Genomic DNA, 15,073 nt, shown 5'->3' with positions numbered 1-15,073 from the left:
TCTAGAACGTCGCTGGGGGTTGGGAGGTTGTCTGTTGGAAGGTGGTGGGGAGTGCAGCAGCTCCTTATAAAGTATGGAGTTGGGAGATGCAGGGATAGGAGACTTTGGGGGCTGCTGGGGAGACTGTGGTCTCTGGCTGGGACTGGACGTCTCATACATTAAGCAGTGCAGTGTGTGTCCATCAGTCTTGTCAGTCTTGTCTGACTCTTTGTGACCCCATAGACTGAGGCCCGCCAGGCTTCTCTGTCCTTGGAATTTTCCAGACGAGAATACTAAATTGGGTTGCCGTTCCCTTCTCCAGGATATCCTCCCAACCCAGGGATTGAACCTGGGTCTCCTGCATTGCAGGCAGATTCTTTACTGTCTGAGCTACGGTGGTAACCCAATTATTTCTTGAAATAGACCTACCTGAAAACTACTGGTGGAAAGATGCTTCCACGATAAAGCAGTTCTCTCTCTAATCCCAGTCTCTATTTGGGGCTAAAGATAGATTTTTTTCAGGCTAAGGAGGACCACAGTAGCTCTCAAGAAAATAGGCACCCTTAATTGTGATTTAAAAGTGCCTCTAGATTTTGGAATACCATTGCCATGTAATTTTCAGATGAAAAGGTTATCACTTTATGATTTCCATTTTGCTTCTTCCTCCCAGCCCTGACCCCAGTTCTGGGCTTTTAGAGCATCAGTATTGCAAGCCTGGAGCTGGTGCCCAAGAAGGGGAAGCAGTGGGTCCCCTGGATTCTTTGCCAAGCTGCCATTTAGCTTTTGAGCATAGTGGAGCTTTGCTTGAGCCCCGGATTAGTACACAGTCTCAGAGGCCTGCTCAATTCTGTGAAATCCATGTCATTAAAGAGCAAAGATAATGCAGTCTTTATCACTGCCTGTTATCTGTGGATAAATGAAATACAGCTCCCTAAGTATGTCAGTTCAGTGTATTTCAACAGCTGTGAGTTTCTTTACTTACATATCAGAGTTAGGTTGCTGTAAGAACCAACACAAACAATTTTTGTGTTTTCTCTTTCTGCTTTCTCTTTAAACAGTAAGGTTTCCCGTAGCCAGTATAATTTGGACTAAGCAAGTGCAAATCTCTTTACATGGTAAACTTACCATTTCTCTTACAGGTGTGTTCAGCAGGGTTTTCCACTAAAACTAGAGGAAGACACCAGTTTAGGAAGGATTCCCTTTAAGATCCTGTCGTGGGGGCGGTGAGGGGAGTGGGACAGAGGAGGAAAGATTTCAGTAAACCCCACTCTCCTGGTAACATCAATAGTAAAACAGTCAGAGTGTGACTTATGCTGCTTTATTCTCCTAGAGGGGAAGGTGGTGTATTGAGACAGCTGACCAAGCAGGATTCAGTTATCACTCAAGTGGTATCTCCAGATACCAGGCTTCCTGAACTCACACTGGAACTTTCCTAGGCAGCTTCAGATTCAGCCTCTTCCTACCAATAACACTCTATTCCTGGAGATTTTGTACAGGGAAAAGAGTTTTGAGAATTGGAGCATATTCTCTGACCCCTAATCACATGGAACTATAAGCGTTAAAGTGTGATCTGCAGCAGAGGCAGAGTGACTTTGATAACGCACTTTTGTTGTTGTTCAGTCCCTTGCAAAACTCACATAATAAATCATTACTTTGAAAATCACTTCTCTTTGTGTGTTTCTATGTCCCTGACTGTTAAGTCTCCTACCATCCCCCTCCCTCAACTGCAAGACAAATAAACAGATGTGGATGTCACTTCCACTCTCCCGGTGACCTAAGGGTTGAAGTATTTGTTTTAAAGCACTCAGAATAATGCCAGTGGTGTGCATATTTCGTTTGACATTTTAAGCAGAAGAAAGCCACATGACCAAAATGCGATCCACTTCAAGTGTGTTAGGAAAAAACATATTTCATCTCCGTAAACCTGGAGATTATCCTGTCATAGATGTCACTGTTGTTGCGAAATCCCCATGGCTAAAGCAATTGTGCTGTCACAGCTTGTGTAGACAGAACATCAGGTCTGTGGTCACTGATGTTCTGGATCTTTCTACGAGGATGACAGGAGGATACTTGAATATAGAACTGGAAACCTCTTTAATTGTATTCTTTATATACAAATTATTTCAAAACAATGATCGTATTGGTCTTTGGAGAGTCCAGTGGGCCTGGAGACCACCTCTTTTAACCCCTGGACCTTCCAGTTTTATGACTAAAGTCCTGTCTCTGAGGATAAGCGATTTGCTGAAGTTGTTTGGGAACCTGGGAACCCTCACCCTTCCTTGGTGGGCCTTTCGCTTTTGATTCTTCCATCAGGTTGCCTACTGTGTTAACCAGACATTTTTACTTGATCATTTCAGGAGGCTCATTTGACAGAGTACTTTATACTTGGAGCAGGGCTGGAAGGGAGGAAAGAAGGGAGGGATGGAGAGAGGAAGGAACTATGCTGGCACTTCCTGTGACTACGGAAGTTTTGTTGCTACAGAATTTGATGATGGTAAGAGGAACGGTAATGTCTCCATTGTTACAGGTGGAGCGCACTCCTTCGGACCAGGTTTCTTTCACTTAACTTTACGTTTGTGAGATTTAGTCCTGATATGGCCTCTAACTGAAGTTCATTTACTTTTAGGGGCAGAGTAGGATTTGCACTGTGTGACTATTACCTCCCCCACACCGCACTTTGTTTTTAATGAAAAATTCTACTTTTGGTGGATATTTGCATCAGTTCTAGTTTGGGACTTTTGTGAAAGTGTTATTCATGCACCCTGTGTTTATGCTTGAGTTCAGCTTTAGATGCTGAAAGCAGCTGTTAGTGCATGAGAATTCCTGTTAGCCCACATTCTTGCCAACAGTTGGTGTTCATGGCCTTTTCCGGTTTGGCCATTCTGGTAGTTGGAGAGTTTTTTCTGCCTCTTTTTTGGGGAGAGGCAGGGGGACTTATGTCATATTTTGTTTCATCATATCCTATATAAAGGCTTTACTCGAATTAGAATAACTTATAAGCAAAACACACTCCTCTCCAAATAGTTTAAATGCTTCATTATGTGAGCTGATAAGCAGTGAGTATCAGAAAGTGGCCAGTGGTACAACCACTCGGCCTGAATTAAGCATCCTGCCTGAGGGCCTGATTAATAGGCCTGTTTGGTCAGACCTCCTCAGTTAGCCCGTTTTCCAGATAGAGTAACTGAGCTGCTTCAGTGATTGAGGACTGCTCCAGGTGCCTTGGCCAGCCCTCCTAGGAGTTGCCCGGGCACTGTGCGCCTCTTCCTCTGGAAGAGGCCTCTGCAGATCCTCCTCCTCTTCCTCACTAGGCAGTCACCGAGTGCTCACCGGGTGGCAGGCACCGGGCTGGGCCTGTGGGGTTCCTCCACAGACAGGTGTATGATCTGATGCCGACCTCTTTTGCTTTACAGGTGTTTCCATTTTGCTTTATTGCAGTGTAGTTGGTTTACACTGTTGTGTTAGTTTCGGCGGTACAGCGGTCATTCAGTTATATGCATATGTGCACATTCTTTTTCATGTTCTTTTCCATTACGGTTGATCAGAGGACATTGAACGTAGTTCTCTGTGCTATACAGTAGGTCCTTGTTGAGTACCTTTTTATATATAGTAGTGTGTATATGTTAATCCCAAGCTCCTAATGTATCCCCCCCTCACATGGCCCCTTTGGTAACCATAGGTTTGTTTTCAAAATCTGTGAATCTGTTTCTATTCACAAGTAAGTTCATTTGTATCATTTTTAAAATTAGATTCCACACGAGTGATGTATGATACTCACTTTTCAGGTTATGGCTTTCACATCACAGCCTATTTCCTCAAAAGAAGAATACGTCTCCGCTGCCTCAGGGGCTCACCAAGGACAGGTAAGAAGCCGATTTCTAGGGTCATTCTGCACAATGAGTGTGTCCTTAGAGAAGGAATGAAAATTAAGGAATGTCGATTCCTAGTGGCCGCATAGCCTTCATGAAACTGAAGTACTAATTAAGAGTGTTTGCCAGCGCTTGTGATTATTTTTCTCCATCTTGCTCTGTTCACTGCCTGCCTCAGCCCAGGGAGCGGGGCCATGCTCCGCCTTCCTTTCCTGCTGCATCCCAGCACTTGAGCTTCCAGAGTCACTTCAGGCAGTTCAGCTGCAAACCACTTCACCGCTGTCTGTGCACACCGAGGCCCCAGAGTACAGAGCAAGCGTGTATGTGAGAAAGTGTGTTCCCGGCCCAGAGCTGCCAGGGCCTCTCCCTAGGTGTGTGACGGGGCCTCCTGCCCCCCCGGCTCCCCAGGTCAAGATGTCCACTGAGGAGGTGAGGTCAAGTGTGTCCAGCCAACAACAGCAGAGTCAGATGCTAACAGCTGCTCTCCAAGTCCATCTGAGCTTTGGAAAGAAAGTGTAGCTCAGCTTCCTTTGCTGATTTTAGTAAATAAGATATGAAACAGGGACATTAAAAATGAACTGTGCAGCAACTGTACTCCAATAAAAATTTAGGAAAAAATAAAAGCAGTAGTACTTCCAAGTAAAATACAGTATTCTAAACAAAGCAACAACAACAAAAAATTAACTGTATAAAGGTTTGGTCTTGTAATCTTTGCAATTACCTGCACTTTCTTAAGTTTAAGTGTCACTTGACTGTATTACTCTCATGGTGGGGTCTTCCACTCTGTTCAACCCTCTTAATAAAATAAATCTGTTAACTTTGTATCTGTTAAAATACAGCCTAGCTACCCTTCACGGTAGGGACTGCCATTGCCTAAATTTTTACTCTATTTAAATGTTAATGCAAATCTCAATTACAACCTAAGCAGAGTGAAGGGCTTTCTCTTGATAAAATACTTGGCACCAAATTGCTTAAAATCTGCTATTCTAGCATTCTTATTTTTTGGAGGAATCATTTGATAGAACTAATAATTTTGAATTCTAGTTCTTTTTTAAAAAAATATATTTTATTTATTTATTTATTTAGCTGTGCTGGGCCTTAGTTTTGGCATGTGGGATCTAGTTTCCTGACCAGGGATTGAACCTGGGCCCCCTGCTTTGGGAGGGTTAGGGAAGTCTCTTGAATTCTGGTTCTGATTCACTGAGGAGCTACTGTGTTTCAAGATTGTCATGTTGGGAGAGGGAGTACAAATAATGAATTCTGTGGCTCCATTTCCCCTTCCAGAAAGCAGGAAACAGACTGGTTATCACCTATTTCAATAAGATGTTCTAAGAATTAGTGAATAAATATTAACTGCTTTGTTAACTTTGTTTTTCTGCCTTTTCAGTGTCCATCTATACTTACCTAGCCAGATAAAGCATCCATGTAGTGAAAGTGAAAGTCACTCAGTCGTGTCCGACTCTTTGTGACCCCGTGGACTATACAGTCCATGGAGTTCTCCAGGCCAGAATACTGGAGTGGGTAGCCTTTCCCTTCTCCAGGGGATCTTCTCAACCCGGGGATCGAACCCAGGTCTCCAGCATTGCAGGCAGATTCTTTGCCAGCTGAGCCACTAGGGAAGCCCAAAGCATCCATGTGGGTCAGAAGTTACACACACCCAAGCCCCCTGCAGTGGGGGCTTCTGCTTGAGGACCAGAAGGAGAAACGGAACTGCATGTCAGGCCCCGGCTGTAGAGGCTGAGTAGTGGCACGTGTCGTGGTGGGCAGTGAAGCCCCAGGGCAGGGTTCTGAGCAGGGTCAGCAGAGCTGCTGTCGGAACTGCTAACCCACTTGCCCTGAGGAGAGTGAGTTGGAGGAGAGAAGGCAACCCCCGAGGAGACAGCAGTGAGGAGAGAGTGGATCCCAGAACATCATTTTGGTGTAACTTAGCCTCTCCAAGTGGTTGAGGCATTGATTATGCAGGAGTCCTGTGTCTGCATAACCGACACTTTCACGCCTGTTCTCTGTCACTGTCTCAGGGCCCTCCCACTGCCATTTCTTGTGGGCAGTGTGCATTGTATGTAAAAGGCTTCACTTTCATGACTCAGAATAATAAAAATTGGTCACATCTAAAAGGAAGGCTTTCCCTTTTAGAAAAAATTAGCTTTATTTCCGTTGTAAATATGATACATGTGTATTATACAAATACTGAGGCAGTTGTTTAGTCGCTGAGTCATGTCTGACTCTTCTGCGACCCCATGGACTATAGTCTGCCAGGCTCCTCTGTCCATGGGGTTTCCCAGGCAAGAATACCAGAGTGGGTTGCCATTTCCTTCTCCAGCTCAGGCAGTACAACCAAGTTTTAAAAAAGAGGAAGAGAAGACCCTCCCACTCCCCATTCCCCACACCAGAATATTCACTGTTAACATGGGCTAAATGTCACTCCGGACATCACCCCAGAGGTCGATGGGGGCTGCGTGGATGAATGGAGAGATGGACAGACAGATGGAGAAGGAGGCACATTTACCATTCAATCATCCTTTCATTGAACGTTGAGGAGTCTGGTTCTGTGATTCATTTAACCTTCCCCACCCGGAAGTCAGTGGTTTTGCTTTAAGAAATTGTAATCATAGGTCATTGCAACTGTGGTATAGTTGGACCAGACTTACTATTGCACTTTTTTAAAAATTTATTTTATTGTTTTTGGCTGTGCTGGGTCTTTGCTGTGCACAGTCTTTCTCTAGTTGTGGCGAGGGGGAGCTACTCTAGTTGCGGTGTACCAGGCTTCTCATTGCAGTGGCTTCTTTTGTTGCAGAGCACAGGCTCAGAGCAGGCTTCAGGAGTTCAGACTTTTGAACTCTAGAACACAGGTTCAATAGTTGTAGTGCACACCACATGGGCAGTCTTCCTGGACCAGGCATTGAACCCACATCTCCTGCATTGGCAGGCAGATTCTTAACCACTGGACCCCAGGGAAGTCCTTCTATTGCACATTTAACTGTTTCCTTAAGAGTGATCTCCGACACTGCTGTTTTCATAGCCTGGTTCAGACTGGGAATTTGCCTTGCAGCCTAGGGAGCCTCTCCAAGGCCAGGTGACTGAAGAGGGGAGAGGGAAGCTAGCAAGAACACTGACAAGGTGTGTTTTCAGATTTCCTCCCTCTGCCTGTGTATGTCTGAACACTCAGTAGTAAATGTTGATCCTGTCTCCCAAATGTGAGTCTGAACAGAAAACAGCAAATGGACGCAGGAGGAGAGCTGTGACGGCCCTGGGTGCCCGGGGCTTTCTTGGGATACCATGGTCCAGGGGCCCAGGTGGAGCCATCTGCAGCCTCCTCCGCTGCCCCTGGAGCTTTGTGCTTGCCCTGTGCCGTTGATGGCAAAGCCTGGAAGGAGGGCAGGGAAGAAGACACGTGTCTGATACATACATGCTTATCGTCGTAAGGCAGAATTCTTGGACCAAGCATTTCTGTGTTCAGAGTCTTTTGATGCCTCGAGTGATGTGATTTCTTTCCTTTTGTGCAGAACTCCAAGTGTTTCCCGACAGGTTTGTGGTCTGCGTAAGTCAGCTTGCATTCAGTCGTGATCTTTTGGCAAGTCAGAGTGAAGAGTTGGTATGTATGAAAAATTCTCTAAGCAAATCTGCTTAAATAAAAAGTTACTGTAATAAATAGAAGAACTGTTGAGCCCTCAGTGCATGTTTTAAGGGACCAAAAATGTCCTATCTATTTGGCATGATAATATTGCTTCACTGATATGCTCTTTTTTTTCCTGAAGACTTCTTGAGAATATAGCGGGGTCAGTAGTATCTCTTCCATAGCAACATAAAATGAGAAAGCACATACTACAAAAACTGTGAAAATGCTCCTGATGGTATTTAATGGAATATAAAGCATTCTTTAAATGAAGTGAGGCAAAATCCACATGTTTCCACTGGAAGCTTTCATTGGGGTCAGTGGCTTTTGAATTTTATTCCATGGTGAATCACTGGCATTTTCATGAAAACCAGTACTTTTCCCCAGTGTGCTCTTTCTTAGCTGATAGGATTTGTTTTCTCTTTCTTTTCTGGTGCTCAATTTTGAGCTCCATCAGTCTTATTTCTGTTTCAGCGGAGCTCTTTATGCAGACAAACAGATTTTGAAAATTCACTCCTAATGTTATAGTTTACAGCCTTGTCTTTCAAGCTTATCATATACATTTGAGAATCTCTGTGGGGTGTGTGTGTGCATGTGTGTCTTGCTGCAGTCACAGCCCAATCTGTCTGAGCGTACCTCTGTACCAATTTTTGTTTTTCATATTTTTGGACTTGGACTTGTGACTTGAAACTTTAACAAAAAGGAAAAAACGTCTAGCAGACCTTAAACCTGGACATGATATATGTCATGATTATTATGCTTCTAAAATAATTTGTGGGGATATTAGATTACCCCTTATGTTTGTTATCTTTTAATCCATTTGAAATTTGGCCCTTATGGTCCAAAACCAGCTTCTTATCTCATCTTAAATAAACATAAGAAAAGTGTTTTAGAGACTAGAAGGCTGAACAGAGACCCAAGAAAAGTCTTCTGAGGATTCATATTTAAATTTAGATACCTTTGTCCAGAACAGGTGAGCCCTTCAGAAAAGCCAGTGAGACACTTATTCCATCTAGCAGCTCAAATCTTAAGTATACACATTAAGTGCAATAAATGAAGCACATCTGGTGACAGTGTTAAAAGTTTATTTCTGAAGCATTTCTGGGATGTTGAATTATCTTAGTAAATTAACAAATACTAAAGTAATAATACTGCTGGCAAACAACTGTAACGTAATATAGCTTAACTGATTCTCAGACCAATGAAAACATTGATTTGTGGTTCAAGAAGACAATTAATTGTACCACAAAGTATTACTGTTTTCAGATGGAATACAGAAAAAATTAGATCTTGTATGACATGTAATATTAATACTTAATATTCTAAATTATTAAGGATGAGTTACAACATCTCCATGCAAATGAAATATCATCCTCCTTAGGGGCACTGGTATTTGTACAGATGTAAGCTTTCTATAGTTGCTGTCATATAAATCTTATAATCTGGAGGACTTCCTAAATGTGAAGAATTTTCATTATGAAAAGTTGACTGGTCTGAGCCTTTTGCACGAGCCAGTTCCGTTTTCTTATCTTCAAAATGTTCTGATATCCAGGGATAACACTGGGAGTTCACCAAGTCGGCTTATGAGAAAAGTGCCATTTCCATCTTGAGGCTCTTTCACTGTTTTGCGTGCTTCCCTTTAGCTGTGGTCAGCCTTGAGCTGCCCTTGTCTCCACCTCTGGCCACCCTTCACATGCACACTTCCCTCAGTCAGCTAACGCCGGGCACTGACGGGGCGGCTTCCATCCCTGGCACCTCCAAGCCCCGCTCCGTGTGGCCCGCCCATCTCTGCAGCCCCTCCTCATGGGCCTGTCCCCCACTTCCTTGAGTGCCTGCTCCAGGAATAACAACACACCCAGGTCAAGCAGGGGGCCCTGTCACCCACAAATGCCCTGTCCAGCCAGGACCCCAGTCCTTCCGTCCCAGGTGCCTCCAAGTCAATCCTCCCTGACGCCTGGCCTCTGCAGAGCCCTCCCATCTTGGCTACTTGAGGATCAGCGAGCACCCTTCCCTGCCAGGACGGCCTTCTGCCCTTCTGGCCCTCCTCTGACTAGCCCTTGAACTTCCTTATGTCCCTTAAAGCTTCGGATCATTTTATCTGTTCACACGGACACTCGCCCCAGGGCCGGAGCCATCTCATTTCTCTCGGTAGTTACTCTCCAGGAATGGGGAGGCCTGGGAGCGGTCTTCCTGAGCGGCGTGTTGGAGACATCTTTGGTAAGAACGTCAGTCGTTTGTCCTGTAACTGTTGACTTCACTCCCTCTTCCCCAGCCACAGAAGTGGCGGGGAGAGTGGGCACCGGGCAGAGCCTGGCCACCTTACTCATCTGTGGCCTCAAGTAGAGGTTGCCTCTTCCTTCCCCTGTCCTCTTTTCCTTTCCAGTCTTCAGTGTTGAAGTGACAACTGGCTGGGAAACCTGGGAGCGTCTATTCAGAGCTGCTCCGCCTGGATGCAGGGCAGCCCAAGAGAGCTGCCGTGCCAGAAGAAGGGGCGCCCAGGGAGCGCCCCCTCTTCAGGGGCAGCATGAGTGCAGCCGCGCCACTGCCCGGCACTGGGGAGGTCTGTCCCCCGCCCCGCACGAGGGCCCCGTGCGGGGAGGCGCTCCGTGTTGCAACAGCTCCGTCCCAAGTGCCCACGTGCCAGGGATGTGGGAATCGTGCTGTGTACTTTGGGAAGAAAGGGCATGATTACGGGATGAGTCACTGTATTTTTCTTACTACATTTTCTCATAAGAAATCTTGAGGCCCTTATAGTCTCAGTTTGGGATCTATTGCTAGAAGTGGGTCCTTTTGCAGTTTTTACCTTTAGTTTCAGAGTTTTGTTTTCCCCCCACCTTCTTTTCCTTAGAAATACGAAGAGCAGGAAGCTCAGCATGTCCCATTCCAGCAGTGTTTTCTTGCATATTTACAAACCCAAGTCCCTGTGTCAAGACTGCTTTCTCTGATGTAAAGCCTGGGAACCTTTCGGAAAGTTAAAATTATTTCTCATTTTTATTATTCCTTTATTAAAGGAAATAACCAATAATAACTGAAGCTATAACTTTACTTTCCAAAGTAATAAGTTTATTGTGTAAATAATCGCAGAACCCGTCTGGATCTGGGACATTTCAGAGTCAGCACAAAGCTGCTGTCTCACAGAGCGTTGGTTACAGCCACTCCTAGTCTCTGGAGGCTCTTCCCATCTGTTCTTACCATCACATTCTAACATAATTTGCTGAGTGCTGACGCTGTGCCAGGAACTCTGGCAGGCATTGGGGAAACAAAGAAAAAGAAAAAAATCATTCTTGCCCTCAAGGAGCTTACAGCCTAGCAGATCAAGGGCTGTGAAGGTGACTTGGCGACCCAAAAATTTTAATTTATATAGAGCCGCCTTTTTTTTTTAAAGGCGTATCCACCTTAATGGTTCATTTGGCCCCTCTCTACAATTCAGAAGTAAAGTTCAAAAGTCTTATTTTCTTTTAAATCTTAAGTTGTAAAAACCTGTGATTCTTCGGGAAATTTAAAAATGGTATTTAGTACTAGTGCTGCAGAAAAGTGGATATGGAGGTAAGATGTTTGGGCTGTCTTCCTCACCTTCCTTTGAACTGTGGCCAAGCTGTGAAAACATCTGTCAAGAGCCTTCAGAAAGCACTCGCCCTCCCCAGAGCGTCCTCTCAGTGGAAGGATTGCTGGCATGTCCGACAAGAGACAATATTTAAGCACTAAACCGAACATTTCTCTTTAAGTTAAACTATCGTTCAATCTTAAAAAACACTCCTTCTAGTTTACAAGTATAAAATTGAAGTGAAAATGAGTCTAAAGAAGCAATAAACTGCCCTTGCCTGGGTTATTTTTAGCCTGGCTGTCCTATTTCTCACTTGTGAGTAACTGAACCTCAGTGGGCCTTAGCCCTCCCCTCAGTCAAGGGAGAGAGTGTCAGAATATATCAAAAGTCCTTTCTCACGCTCAGTTTCTGCCAGACAAAGCAGATGAAGATATAGCTAAATAAAAACCACAAAGTAATTTTGCACAAAAGAGCACTTGACTTGCAGCTTTAAAAATTGGAGATTGGAAGAAAAATTCAGGGGAGAATTATATTTCAATCTCAGGAAAGATAAATAGAAATTATAAAGAAACATTTTAGTCCTGAATTTTTTGTTGTTGGTGTTCAATCGCTAAGTCACATCCAGCTCTTTGCGACCCCGTAGACTGCAGCACACCAGGCTTCCCTGTCCTTCACTGTCTCCTGGAATTTGCTCAAACTCATGTCCATTGAGTCGGTGATGCCATCCAACCCTCTCATCCTCTGTCGTCCTCTGCTTCTGCCCTCAATCTTTCCCAGCATCAGGGTCTTTCCCAACGAGTCAACTCTTTGCATCAGGTGGCCAAAGTATTGGAGCTTCAGCTTCAGCTTCAGCATCAGTCCTTCCAAATGAATATTCAGGATTGATTTCCTTTAGGATTGACTGGTTTGATCTCCTTATAGAAGAAATAAAAGAATTTGTGTACTAACTTCGTAACCAAACAACAGAATTATTTAGCTTTCATGAGCAAACTTCGATATAAGTTTAAAACAGATAATTAAAGAAAGGAACTCTTTTTTTAATACCAAAAAAATTAAGTAGTGGATGATTTTCCTGGGTTTTTCCTACTGTGTCATAGACTTTAAGAATTCATTCTTCTTACTGTATTTCCTAAACAGTGCTAGTGGTAAGTTATGTGGAAGCCATTAGCAAGAGGTTCATGTAGCACTAGGAACATTTCCTTGAGTGGGAAGAGGTCGTTTCCATATTTCACATTTCCCACAGTGTTTTGAAGTTGGTTTTTTACTTAATAACAGCTTACCAAAATTGTACGTGTTCACTGTACAAAAAATTTTAGAATCAAAACATATACAAAGAAAGTAAAAATTACCCATAACTCCCAACCCAAAGATAGCCTCTGTTAATGACCTAGTCTGCACTCCTCTATACTTCATACTTGATAACTGAGGTTGGTCTGTATTTAGTTAACAGGACCCATTCATTTGTGAGTTGTGTGTTTATATCCATTTTTCTATTGGTATTTTTGTATTTCACAAACTTCTTACTATATAAAAACATCTTACATAGTAAGGAAAATAACTTTCAGCGAGTTTATCATTTTCTTTTCAATCGTGTGACATTTTTGCTGCCTGGTAGATGTCTGTGTCCTCGACAGGGCATGTGGATGGGCTGGATAAGGATGGGAACTGTAGCAGTATCCACCACACGCCTGTCCTGCCCTTCTGTGGATTGGCAGGGGGATGATCCTAATGGAAATGCTGTGTGGGGGGGGGGGTGAAGATGCTCTTGGTTGGTCTGGTCTGTCTACAATAGTTTTTCTAGACAGCGACAGAGACCATAAGAAAGCTTTTTCTCCTGGAATATCTTTTTTTTTTTTTTTAAAGATTAGCTATCCTTTGCTTGTATATTCCAGTAGCCTGAGCTTTTATTCTTCTTTCCTAATAACAAAATTCTCCCAAACAGTTAGCCAACAGTGTTTGTTAATGAGATGTCTCCTGTCCCCCATCTCCAGCCCTCCAAAGGAACCTGCCCTTGGCCGAGTTAGAACAGGAAGGATAGATAACTTAGCGTAGAAACTGGCTCGGTTAGAATAGTTAGAGAGGGTAGATAGAATGGGAAAGATGGAGAGGGTAGTTAGAATGGGTTGTGTCTGTGCACTCTGATCCTTCATGCCTTTCCCCATCAGGTACCTTTCCTTCTGAGAGACCTGTTGTCTCCCTTTGATGACCACTTAGGTGATCGATTGACTTAGGATAAACATGACTGGGAATAAAACAAGTAAAATGGGGATCAAACGTGAAATTACAGGACCTGACTTTGACCACCGCCTCTCCCCTCACTCACTTGATGACCTTGGACGAATCATTTGGCTTCTTGGGATTTGTTAAGCAGAAGTAAAAAGTGATCCCCGGGACTTCCCTGGCGGAGTGTTAGAATCCTCCTTCCAGTGTAGGGGACTCGAGTTCAATCCCTGGTCAGAGAACTGAGATCCCACGTGCCTCAGGGCAACTAAGACTGTGCCCTGCAACTCCTGAGCCCTAGTGGCACAGCTGAAGGAGCCTGCGTGCTGCAGCAGAGACCCAGTGTAGTCCCAAAAGAAGTAAGTGATGCTGCCAGGCAAGGGGGATGATGAGCACAACAATGTCTTGTAAATGCCAAAGCGCTGATGCAGTGGTCATCATCATCATCACCGTCATCATTCTCATCATTCCCGTTCACCATTCTTCCTATTCTTAACCTGAAGAAGAGCTCGTTTAAATGCCATTAATGCTAGATGAAATTAAAAGATGCTTACCCCTTGAGGAAAAGCTATGACAAACCTAGACAGCGTATTAAAAGGCAGAGACATCACTTTGCCAACAAAAGTCCATATAGTCAAAGCTATGGCTTTTCTAGTAGTCATGTATGAATGTGATAGTTGGGCCTTAAAGAAGGCTGAGCACCCAAAAGTTGATGCTCTCAAACTGTGGTGTTGGAAAAGATTCTTGAGAGTCCCTTGGACAGCAAGGAGATCAAATCAGTTAATCCTAAAGGAAATCAACCCTGAATATTCATTGGAAGGACTGATGCTGAAACTGAAGCTCCAATACTTTGGCCACCTGATGCAAAGAGTTGGCTCAGTGGGAAAGACCCTGAGGCTGGGAAAGATTGAAGGTGGGAGGAGAAGGGGACGACAGAGGATGAGATGGTTGGATGGCATCACCGACTCAATGGACATGAGTTTGTGCAAGCTCTGGGAGATAGTAAAGGACTGGGAAGCCTAGCATGCTGCAGTCAGTCCATGGAAGAATCAGACATGACTTAGCGACTGAACAACAACAATACCAGGTTAGCAGAGAACTAAACACCTTACCCTCTGTGCTAGTGAGCTTCTGAAGAAGCTCAGTTCTTATTTTTCGTCTCATGTTTGCCAACCCAGCTTCATTTTGCAGCTATAAAAACTGAAGTACTAAAGAGTTAAGTGACATATCCTCATTTAGCCAGCAAGTCGGTGATGGACAGAGGGACACAGCAAGAGCATAAACTCGTGACCTCCTATGGGAGCTCTGCTCACCACCATCCACAGGGGGAGGAGGGAGAGTGGAGACCACCCAGTTAAAACGCCTTTCTTTCCAGTAGCTGCCAGTAGACCCCCAGTGAGATGCTGCTTTGGAGGAAGGACCCAGCCACTGCTCTGAGGTACAGAGGAGTTGGGAAACAGCAGATTTTTCAGGCTGAGTTCCTAAAAGTGTACACAGCCTCTAGAACACCCACCGTGAGAGAGCTCAGACCGAGACGACGTGCGAGGGGATCCTGTCGGGAACGTTCATTAGTAAACAGATGATTTAGAATTCGGTGCTCCCTTTCCCAGGGAAGCAAGGCCGTTTGAGGGGTGAGGTTCCCAGACTCGTCCACAGAAGCCGTTGCTATCATGAGATTGGAGACTTGGAAAGGGGGTCTCACTGTCTGTGTTCGAGGGAGATGGGAAGAGCTGTTCCTTCTGTATCCCTGGGCAGAAGGCCAGCTCTGAGCAGAATTGTGAAATGAGACAGTCATCTAATGGCTTTGCTCAGGCTCTCACGCCTCTTTCCCACCGACAGCCAGGCGTGCAG

At 44.5% G+C, this 15,073-nt stretch overlaps 1 protein-coding gene across 1 annotated transcript in view; it reads left to right on the top strand.

Moving 5' to 3' along the window:
• Nucleotides 1–15,073, top strand: part of LOC122448863 (SLX4 interacting protein) — a 206,384-nt gene that overhangs the window by 174,159 nt on the left and 17,152 nt on the right. Inside the window, 2 exon segments of the mRNA XM_043480512.1 lie at nt 3,762–3,839; nt 7,349–7,437. Coding sequence (XP_043336447.1) covers nt 3,762–3,839; nt 7,349–7,437 — 167 coding nt within the window.

Source organism: Cervus canadensis, chromosome 10 (genome assembly GCF_019320065.1).
Source record: "Cervus canadensis isolate Bull #8, Minnesota chromosome 10, ASM1932006v1, whole genome shotgun sequence".
NCBI classification, from domain to species: Eukaryota; Metazoa; Chordata; class Mammalia; order Artiodactyla; family Cervidae; genus Cervus; species Cervus canadensis.
The sequence above is the reverse complement of the archived record's forward strand: the minus strand, read 5'-3'. Positions and strand labels throughout refer to the sequence as shown.